Source organism: Mytilus trossulus, chromosome 6 (assembly GCF_036588685.1).
Source record: "Mytilus trossulus isolate FHL-02 chromosome 6, PNRI_Mtr1.1.1.hap1, whole genome shotgun sequence".
Classification (NCBI taxonomy): Eukaryota; Metazoa; Mollusca; class Bivalvia; order Mytilida; family Mytilidae; genus Mytilus; species Mytilus trossulus.
Genome location: NC_086378.1, coordinates 77,206,930 through 77,218,605, shown reverse-complemented (window position 1 = coordinate 77,218,605; position 11,676 = coordinate 77,206,930). Strand labels below are relative to the sequence as shown.

The 11,676-nt window shown below is 30.0% G+C and overlaps 1 protein-coding gene across 1 annotated transcript; it reads right to left on the bottom strand.

Moving 5' to 3' along the window:
• Positions 1-7,932: 7,932 nt before the first annotated feature.
• LOC134723759 (neuronal growth regulator 1-like) lies at positions 7,933-10,914 on the bottom strand. The gene is made up of 3 exons (XM_063587307.1): positions 10,815-10,914; positions 9,680-9,985; positions 7,933-8,099 (listed from the first exon to the last, which is right to left on the bottom strand). Exons 1-3 carry the CDS (start codon positions 10,855-10,857, stop codon positions 8,044-8,046), a joined length of 405 nt encoding a protein of 134 aa, XP_063443377.1. The 5' UTR covers positions 10,858-10,914; the 3' UTR covers positions 7,933-8,043.
• Positions 10,915-11,676: the final 762 nt, after the last annotated feature.

The window sequence follows — 11,676 nt, the reverse complement described above, 5'->3', positions numbered from 1 at the left end:
TGGGGTTATTTTGTTTTTGTAATAACAAAAATGCCATCAAGTGGTTAGTCAAACAGAATTTTAAATACGCAGATTTATTTTTTGCTGCTGCTATCCCGAGTTCAGTTTATGGCTAAACTTTTTCAAACATCTAAATATCCCGCCATTGTGTTATTGTGCCTAGGTCATTTCTGTATTCCTGTCTATAATTTTCCTCATGTAGTTTTCCTTTTCATATTCCATTTTTTTGTGGTGTTTTTTTTAAAGATATTTTTTTTTTTTTTTATAGTGATTTAGATTATAACACAATGATGACTGCTGTAACCAACGTTTGTACCTATTGCATCTGCTTATTTTCTCACATATTGTTGGCAGTGTACTGGATTTATATTCCATGCGACTGTCATACAAGTGAAAGGTTTAGATATACAACCAAATTTAATCCACTATTTTCGACCATCAGAAATGTGACAGTTATTTTAAATTCCTTTGGTGTGTTTGAATTTCTGATTTTGCCTTTGATTAAGGACTTTCCGTTTTGAATTTCTTGTTGTTCGTTTTTTTTTATTTAACTTTTTTAAAATTTGCCTGTGACATTGTTTTACCTTTGAGCAACCTTGCTTATATTCTATTCTGTTTACTGTTTAATATTCGGCATCATTGGTAGTTTTATTAAATTATGCTGTACGTTTCGTGCATCTCATATCATTATCATAGTTTGTTTTATATTTCAATTCCTACTAAGGCCCTACATATTTCACTCTTTATCTACGTACGAAGTATTAATTTACAAATTTAGATATAGCGGAAAGTATTTTGTTGTATCAATTGTAGGAAACGGATGATGGAACAACATATATGTGTCATTGTCATTACATTTACAAACCACATTGTATTCCGGGTAAATACCGGTAAATATAGGCCATCTTTGTGGAGGTCACTCTCAATGTCTTTTTAAGATTTGGTTTTGATTTATAAATCCACTAATCAATCCTACAAATATGGTTTTAGTGTGACACGAACTGACATGATGGCAAACTGTTTTTTAAATCTCAGAACTGGAATCAATGACACACAAGACAATTTTAATAATTAATATACCAACTTCACCTGCATATGAGATTTACATTTCCAAACTCATTTGGTATTCAAGTGTTTTCATATGCTATTTAGATTTTTATAAAACACCACCAGTGTCTGAGAAGAAAGTTGACGAATAGGGGTTATCTCAAAGAACGTATCGTCCTTTAAAAAAAAAGTTCATAGGAAGATGCGTAGAACTTTGTTGATAATTCTCCGTATCAACTTCACAAATAATGTTTAAGTGATGGCATTGAAGTTAAAAATCTAGGTGCGACCTATTTATCATCTTTATAGTATTCTTTTTATATGTCTTTGTATATTTTTCTAGCCTTTCCTGACTAATCTATTTTTTTTTTAGTAATATAATTTTGGCGTGAATCGCCACTTATACATACCGCTATTGTGTTGTTGTGTAATGGTAATTTTTATATTCATGTCTTTCCATTTTGCTCATGTACTTAGTCTGTAAACTATGTATTCTTTGTGTTGAAATTAGTCTAGTGATCTAGGTTATGGTGATTACGATTTAAACAGGTCAATGTACGACCTTCGACGTGGAGCCTTGGCTCACACCGAACAACAAGCTATAAAAGGCCCCAAAATTACTATGTTTGGTCTGTTTTTAATTTTGCCATTAGATTATTGACTTTTCGTTTTGAATTTTCCTTGAATTTCAGTACTTTTTCTAATTCACTTTTTGCTTCATTCTTTATAATTCAGCCCACAATTAATCTCTAGCCTATTTTCTGTTATTCTTTATAGTGTTAAACCTTACGGTTATCCCATTAATCATTATTCTGTAAACTCCATCCAGACACTCATATATTGTTATTTCCTTTTTTCAGAGTATTATTATTTTAAAAAATTATTTTCTAATAATTTGTCTTGACCTTCACTCAATTAAGTTCAACTCAGTGCACAGATGTTATAACTTTGATTTGGTACAGGGCCAAACAAATTGACGAATAATAAAGGCAACAGTAGTATACCGCTGTTCAAAACTCGTAAATCCATGGACAAAAAGCAAAATCGGGGTAACAAACTAAAACTGAGGGAAACGCATTAATTATAAGAGGAGAACAACGAAACAACATTAAAATGTATCACACACAGAAACGGACTAAGCATTAGACAAAATCCTATGAGATTAACAAATACAACATCAAAACTAAATACTTGAATTTGGGATAGATAAGTACCGTCACACGTCTTATATTAATGTGAATTCACACTCAAAAATAAGGGAAGAACAACGACACAACGTAAAAACAACGTTAAAATGTAACACACATAGAAACGAACTATAATATAAAAATGGTCATATTCCTGACTTGGTACATGATATGTTAAAGGAAAAAATGGTGGGTTGAACCTGGTTTTGTGATATGCCAAACCTCCCTCTTTTATGGCAATTTAATATATAACATTAAAATGACAACACAGCATTAGTTTGAGAAACAGACAGGGTTTGTTATCTGTCAAATATCCCAAAATGATAGTATAAAATACAAAAATTCAAATTCAAAACAAATTACTGTCTAGACATTTTACTATATTCAAGCGATATTTATTCTTTATAATTCAGTTTCTTTTATATGAAGGTTTTTTTTCTCAACCTTATCACATCTTGAGCTTATCTTTATAGAAACAAGGAGATGTGGTATGATTGCCAATGAGACAACTAAACATTTGGTGCTAACGTTGAAGTGAATAGGATATAAGCCAGTATAGGTTAACGTACGGCCTTCGACAATGGAAAAATCATACCGTATAGCCGGATAATCACTATTACTAGTTATACAGATATATATGGACTGTGTTCTTCTGTGTTGTCTGTTTTATATAGAAAAAGTCGGTGGATAGTGGTTGGTGTGGTCGGTTGTAATTTTAAATACTTTTAGTAATTGCTGTAATTTTCATTATATATCATGTGTGTGGAAACTGTTTAAGTCATATTAAGCAGGGTGGTCAAAATTAAATGTTAACTTGTATTTTCCCACAGATATACATTCATTTTTTAGTGTGCAGATGATTAAGAATTAAAAATCGTGTATAAGTTTTACTAACATCGGTATACTCTCTTCATAATGAACATATATGTTTCATGGAAAATGTAAACATTTATAACCTATAAAGAAAGGTCCATTTAGACTACACCCATTGTATTTTTAGTCATGTATTTACAATATTTTTGATATACTTTAAGCCAACAATACCTCAGAATATTCGATTAAAGATGATGGCTACATGGACGTTGTTTTTTCCTTTTTCCATCAGTTAAGAAATTTTTGCATATGTTTGTATCTTTATGATATATTTTGAATTATTGAAAATAACGATAAGGATATGGTATGATTGCAAATGAGTAAATAAACCAACCGTCTCCAATTGCAAATAGCGTGGAAACGAAACAGTTCAGTTACATGCACCAATACGTAAAATGTATGACAACACATCCATTTTTGTTTATGTTATTATTTTTTCAAAATGAATGGTAAAGGAGCTTGTATTGTGACAGATATTTGAACTACATTTTTGGACATAGCTGACGTTAAAATTATTAATTAAATTTTATTTAAATAAGAAAGGTATTGATTATCTTAATCAATATGTATACAGTGGAATAATGTAAACAATTCTCTGGTCATTTAAACATTATTTATTATCAACAAAGTCAAATTGACCTCTCTATTATTTATGGTACATTCACTTATGCAACATTTTGACCTTATTTCGGACAATAAACATAGTAGATAATTTCTAATCAAATCGTGACAAAGAAAGCCACGTTGGCATAACATCATTTAAATGATTGCTATATAAGTAGAAATTCTGCTTTGAGACGTCAAAGTTTGAATTTTGAAACTTATAGGTAAGTCATGATTTAAAAAGTATTAAGATTAAAAGTAAATTATTTTTAAATAAGTTTAACTGAAATAGAGATAATTAATAGTTTTCATAAATAAAGTTTTAATAAAATATCCATTGTTTTCTTTTAAAGAAATAATTGCCAATATTTGTTTTACTTTTTTGTGATTGTAACTGTTTTGTATTATTTTTGTTTTTATTTATTTTATTAAAAGAGTTTGAATTTTGAATCTTATAGGTGTCAGCTAGTCGATCCCGGCCTGCCTCTACATTGCCAACAAAGCCCGGCGGCTTGCCAGCGGCAATGCCAAATACCATCCAAGGCATTGTCCACGACTAGTTCTCCCACAAAATGTAAGATTCCAGACTCAGCTCTCACACATGTAGTTCATATGTCGAGAGTCCGAAGATCAAAGAACATCAAACAGATCATGTATCCAGTACACGGAATATTCAACCATATTTTGATATAATATATGGTGGACGACCTTTTCAACGCTGACACCTACATTAACATCTAAACTTAAAGCATGCCAGAAACTAATACAGTGTTTCGACAATTAGAATGGAAGATTTACAATTGGACATTATTTTTATACCGTTCGGACTATTTATTTCTATATGTTTCCAGTAGATGATATATCTGTGAATTATTAAAATACACCATTGAACAACGACATCAGCTGATTATCAAAGAACATTTTATTATACGTGAACATTTATCAATATCAGTGACATTAAGAACTCTAAAGTTATTATTGTTGTGTATTTTGATTGTAAACATATATTTGCATGAAACTGTAAGTACACCATAAAGCTTATCTAAAATATAAATTTTTAATTTAAATTTTTAAATATGAAACAAAATGTTCATTTTCATTTCACAAATCTTATTGCGTTTCATGTCTTAAAATTTTAAGATAAACTTTTCTAAAAGACTGTTTAAATATTAAAATTATTAAAATTATGTTTTTCATAAAATGTTGTAAAATTTAATTCATTTAAATCATCCATTGAATAACTTTTCAGAATGAATGATGTTAATTAGAACTGAATGTTTGTATTTCAAACGCATGTCAATATTAATATTTGCAATGAGTCGTCTTTAAGAATAGGTTTAAACTTCATTAAGAGTTACGTAACGTAAATATCCTTGTTTGTAAGTTACCTATTAGGAACAAGTTAGTCAAATTCTTGTTGCCGTTTACTGTACATTTTGAAAAATCAAAGTTATAATAGTTTAATAAATACATATGTAGGCAAACATATTGCTCAGGCTACCTGAATAGCAGGAACGCCACAAATAATAGATAATGGGTCACCTCAGGAGCAGGGACGCCACAAATAATAGATATAATGGGTTACCTCAAGAGAAGGAACGCCATCAAAAATAAATGCATGGGTCACCTCAGGAGCAGGGACGCCACAATCAATTGACAAATGGGTTACCTCAGGAGTAGGAACACCATCAAAATGATAAGACAGTGACTTAGCGTCTGGCGTACTAAATTATAATCCTGGTACCTTTGATAACTAATTAGAGACTGCAATAAGCAAAATCAAATTCTGTTTAAGATTTATTCAAAATTTCATATTTCATATATTTTTGCAACATTTTGTTTAAACACTTTTCATATATTTATAACTACATTTCATCAACTGTAAAGATAAACGTTCTTTTGTAAGCATGTGGGTAACAAACTTTCAATAACAACGATTTATTATTAATAATTAATAGTATTTTATCATCATACTTGTAACATCAATTAAATTAAAAAAGAAAAAGAAAAAAGGAAAAAGAAAACACCAATTGAATAGTATGATTAAGGAATCTAAAAAAAAGAAAGAAAAAAAAAAAAGAAAAATATTAAAAATAAGTTCAAAATTTTTATCGCTTAAAATCAAATTCTAAATGCTATATGTTTATACATCCATTAATTTTTCGCCACTCAATTGCTTGTCTTCTATATTGTTTTGAGGTTTTAATATGGATATTGATTAGTTACTTACATTAATAATTAAAAGTTATAAATCCATTTTCAAATTAATATAGTAAACATAAAATTTTACACAATTTCTCTAAAATATTCTTTATTATTTATTTTATTTTGGAGTCCAAAATTTCTAAGGAGAGTGATGTATTGTGACAGATATTTGAACTACATTTTTGGACATAGCTGACGTTAAAATTATTAATTAAATTTTATTTAAATAAGAAAGGTATTGATTATCTTAATCAATATGTATACAGTGGAATAATGTAAACAATTCTCTGGTCATTTAAACATTATTTATTATCAACAAAGTCAAATTGACCTCTCTATTATTTATGGTACATTCACTTATGCAACATTTTGACCTTATTTCGGACAATAAACATAGTAGATAATTTCTAATCAAATCGTGACAAAGAAAGCCACGTTGGCATAACATCATTTAAATGATTGCTATATAAGTAGAAATTCTGCTTTGAGACGTCAAAGTTTGAATTTTGAAACTTATAGGTAAGTCATGATTTAAAAAGTATTAAGATTAAAAGTAAATTATTTTTAAATAAGTTTAACTGAAATAGAGATAATTAATAGTTTTCATAAATAAAGTTTTAATAAAATATCCATTGTTTTCTTTTAAAGAAATAATTGCCAATATTTGTTTTACTTTTTTGTGATTGTAACTGTTTTGTATTATTTTTGTTTTTATTTATTTTATTAAAAGAGTTTGAATTTTGAATCTTATAGGTGTCAGCTAGTCGATCCCGGCCTGCCTCTACATCGGCAACAAAGCCCGCCGGACTGCCTTGACATCGCCAGCATGTAAAAATCAAGACCCAACTCTCACAGATGTCGTTCGTCTGTTGAGAGGCTGAGGACAAAGAACAAGTAGCAGAACAAATTACAAGACGAACAGCCACCTTTTTTATTACAATACTTGTATAGTAATTTCCCCGGATAATGTGAACAAATCTACGTGTATGACGGTGTCAGTGACTATCACTACATCGAATCCGAGTAGAAGACAGGCAAGGACACCAAAGATACATTAAAACTCATGCGTCGAAAATAAACAGACAACGCCACGGCTCACAAAGAAAAACAAACTGCAGTACAAAAAGCACATTAACGAAAACCAAGGACGGTGTAACAAGAGAATCCCGCAAATACCTGTGGTGATTGCAGGTACTCTAGGAGGGGTGAACAGAGCCTGCTATTCATGAACCACAAAAATTATACTCTGATGACAATACTATCTAGATATGACAAGCTGTGATACTTAAATAGTCTCTACTTTCTACTGAAGAATCCTGTGTGTAACTGGTCATTCGTTCATACATAATAACGAAACTCACAAGGCCTAGTCAGTTCCTTAAAACATCTTCCATTGTTCAACTTTTATCATTCATATATCCACACTTGTAATAAAATAGAAATAAAAAGCAAAAAACAAAAGAAATTATTGCTATAATAAAAATTTAATCAAGAAAATTAAAGAGGTTGATATACCGTATAAACGTTTAAATACATCCAAAAGAATATTTCTGGTGTGCAGATATTTTTATATAATTTTCTGAATTAAAAAGGGGACAAAGGTATTTCACGGGTTTTGGGACTGTGAAATAAAAATGCCCAATGTATGTTACCGTACTTAATTGCTGTTTTCTAACATATGAAAAAGAAGATGTGGTATGATTGCCAATGAGACAACTATCCACAAAAGACCAAAATGACACAAACATTAACAACTATAGGTCATCGTATGTTATTTTCGACATTTAAATAAATAAATGCATTAAAAGCTGTCGTAAGACCTAATTAAACGATGTATGTCGTAATACAATTTAATTATCAACTAGCAAGTCAATATGTATAACTTGTATTATCTTTCATAATCATTTTTTTCAATGTTACAAAAACTATAATATATATCAATACATGAATGAAATACATAAAATGGATATATAAGCATATTTTTGGTAAAAAGTCAACCTAGCTTGCAAGGCTGCCAATAAAAATTTCTAAACCTACACAACTTCTCATAGCAACTATATACAACAAGAAAAATAAAACTCTTTCTTTTTCTCTCTTCAAAATATACTCGATCTTTTCAAAAAGCATACTAATAGTGCAAAAAAACAGTAGACCCACTCAGAATGTATGTAGATCCTGAGTTACCTGGAAAAATTTAATACTTATAATAAACATTATATCTTCTGATATCTATAATAAATGGTGAAAGAAATAAGCCATATAAATAATTTCACACTACAAATTAAACACCCTGATGTTATTTTAATGTAATATCTTCGTAAAATTCTGTACAAGTAAACACTAAATAAAGAAAAGGAGAATCCGCATATTTTCTTGAATACAGTCGGATACAAATTACAAAATACCATACTATTTCTTTAATCCTAGCATTTTAAAGGAGCACTAGCTGTCATATTCACATTCACTGATTTGATAAAATTATCTTTTTTGATTTATAACCATGCAAAATTATTATCCAAATTATAAAATGTTTAACATAAACAATTTACAGGGCATGAACACGATAACATGTAGCTTTGTTTCGTGTGTTTTCTAGTCTTCATGCCATCTAATTAACTGTCGAGTTAATTTCCGAAGACTTCCAATGGTCATATAAGCGACACAGACATAGATCTAAATACAAAGCGAACACGCCCATTTTATGATGATTGAATCAGTCAATGATAAATAGTTATCTAAAGTACCAGGATTATAATTTAGTACGCCAGACGCGCGTTTCGTCTACATAAGACTCATCATTGACGCTTATATCAAAATAGTTATAAAGCCAAACAAGAACAAAGTTGAAGAGTATTGAGGTTAACCTTTGTTTCACTTTCAATGTTGACCTTCGTTTCCTTTGAATAAACGAACACGCTTACTACATGCGTTATGTCTAAGGGGTTTAATTGAAGTTCACATGAATTCAGATTTAATGAGGTCGAATTAACTTCAAGTGAATAATTCATCGCAAGTTATTATGTCACTATTTAACTTTCATTGATGATTGAACCACTAAAAAATCACACTTTTTTTTTCTCGTATCTAGTACCCTTTAACTTAAATTTACTTCTGATTTAAGATAATAACAGAACATTGACTGCTGTACCTCTATTTTTGACATTGTCAAAAATGTTTTCATTCTTAAGATTGTTTTCTCTCTCATAAAGTCAGAACCATTTTCTCTTCTTACAATATACGTTTATGTACGTTCAACATAATGGATTTGGTTTATGAAGTTGATTGCTTAACTGATCATAGATATTTCGCGCCATATTTCTTTTTTTAGTGACAAAGATAATAACACAATGTTGAATTTTATTCACCCTATTTTTGACATTTTTACCTATTACGTCTGTTTTATTTTGTTCACATATCGTTGTCGATTTAATGGATTTTTTTTGCGACTGTTATACAACTGAGAGGTAAAGCGAGCTATAAAAACAGCTTTAATCGACATAAGAAAATGATTGTATCTAGTCAGGAATGTGACAGTTGTTAGATATCCATTGGTTTGATGTGTTTGAACATTTGATTTTGACATTTGATTACGGACTTCTCGTTCAAAATTTTTGTCGGAGTTCAGTATTTTTGAGATTTTACTTATTGCACCAGTTTCCTTGTAATCAAGTGGTCTGGGTGGAATAAATGTAAAACACAGATACTAACTTTCAAAAATTGTTTTCCCATTGTTTCATTATGTACACTCATAGGCAGATACTAACCTAGAATAGTCAGGTGAACAGTCACAGCTTTCTGAGAGTCTGGCTGTATATTTTGTACATTACACGTGTAATCGCCATCGTCGCCTTTTTGCACATTGGTTATCTGAAAATTAAATTTAGAAGCTAACGGTACAGTAATACGAGTATCACTTGATACTATACTGGTTCCCACGGCAAGTGTATTACCATTTGTATTCCACGTCACAAAACCAGGATCACCCACAACTTTACATCTTAATGTGACAGTACTACCAATTAATGCAGAGACATCGGTTGGTTTCTGTTCCCATGATGCACCTGTCACGACTTTTAAAACAAATAATTAGTTGTCAATATTATATAACGATACCTCAGTTAGTGTTTCATAAAGCTTAAAAGAAACTTTTACCTTAATATACGTTCTTTACATAGTATACATTGTTATGCATTTTGTGATTGCTATTTTGCTACAGGTTTTGTTTAATGTTGATAAAATATTGGTTTGCCTCGTGTTATTCATTTCCTTTAAATGCTTATTGTTACCTAATATTTCTGATTACACTATAAACATTATATACATAATAAATATCCCTTGCATTGTTACTTTTTTTAGTTGTTTAGTAACTACATAGATGATATACATGTATAATCTTCCTAAATGTATGAAGCTCAATAAAAAAAGATAACAATAACATAAGAAAACTAACTCGTTTTAAAGTTGTCAGTTAACAAAAGGAAAATGTTTCTTAAACTTATCATTTGTTCAGTTCATATTCTAAGAACATGTATTAACAGGTATGCAAATTGGCGACCACATAGATTTTATTTGAATTTGGCAAGCAACCTGATTACGATAAATTAGATATAAGAAGATGTGGTATGATTGCCAATGAGACAATTCTTCATCCAAGTGACAATTTGTAAAAAGTGAACCATTAAAGTACGGCCTTTGGTCACACCTAACTGCAAGGTCACCAAAACTGCTTAGATAATAGACTTAACATTATATCAGATACATTTATACTTTGGCGATCTCAATTCATTCGACTTTGGTTAACTACAGTAGTCTAGTATTAAAATAATTGTCTAATGAACTCATGCAAAAATCAAAAGGGAATTTTTGTCTTCATACGATTTTCAAAAACATAATTCTCACTTTCCACAATTGTCAGAAATATCAGCAACAATCGCATGACCATTATTCACATGAAAATGCTTAAGTTCCAAGTTGTGCTCATTTGCTTCTTGAATTTAAAATCCTGGAATAAGAAGTAGAACATATAACATACATCTCCAACAAGTGACACCTTTAACATCCTTTCACTTCAAATATTGTATTCAATCATAATTCATTTGTAGATCCGCTAACTAATATAGTTTAGATACTTGTATTTTAAAATCAGTTTTTGATCACTTCCTTCAAAAATTACTTCTGTTTAAGATACTAGCATGCTTCACAATTTTATTTGTTTATTTGCCAGGAGCAAACTAATTTATTTCAAATGAGAAATCATAAATAAGTGTCAGAGACATTTTGTATGTGCATATTTATCTAAACAAAGATAACTCTACCACAACTCCATCCATTTGATCATCAGTGAAGATAATACAAGGCTAAAAAATAATATTTATATTCCTAATACTCTTATTATCAGCGCCAATGTCAAATCTGAAAATTTGTGGAAGCAAATGTTTGTTCTTTACTCACCAGGATTCAAACTCATGCTATTGGGATATCAATACAACACCGCCTGCAATTTGTCAAGCTAGCACTCTAGACTTTATAGAGTTCTCTTTCTATTCATATCTGCCTTTATATTTAAATCGCTTACATGTATGTCTGACGTCTGCAGTCTTCGAATGTCAATTGGAGGGCGTGTAAACTTAAATACACACGAAACGATGACAAATATCATCGTGTCCATGACTTGTAAACATTTTGTTTGTACTTTTTATAATTTGGATATGTTTTAGTATGATATAAATCAAATATGAGAATTTGAGTCAAATCGTTGAAT

What these genes read in the sequence shown, in the direction of transcription:
- LOC134723759 (XM_063587307.1), bottom strand. Translation starts at nt 10,857, where the DNA reads ATGGTCATGCGATTGTTGCTGATATTTCTGACAATTGTGGAAA. An exon ending in ATTTCTGACAATTGTGGAAA is followed by an intron (nt 9,986 to 10,814) that starts GTGAGAATTATG and finishes TTGTTTTAAAAG; the next exon opens with TCGTGACAGGTGCATCATGG. An exon ending in TGTTCACCTGACTATTCTAG is followed by an intron (nt 8,100 to 9,679) that starts GTTAGTATCTGC and finishes AAATTTTTCCAG; the next exon opens with GTAACTCAGGATCTACATAC.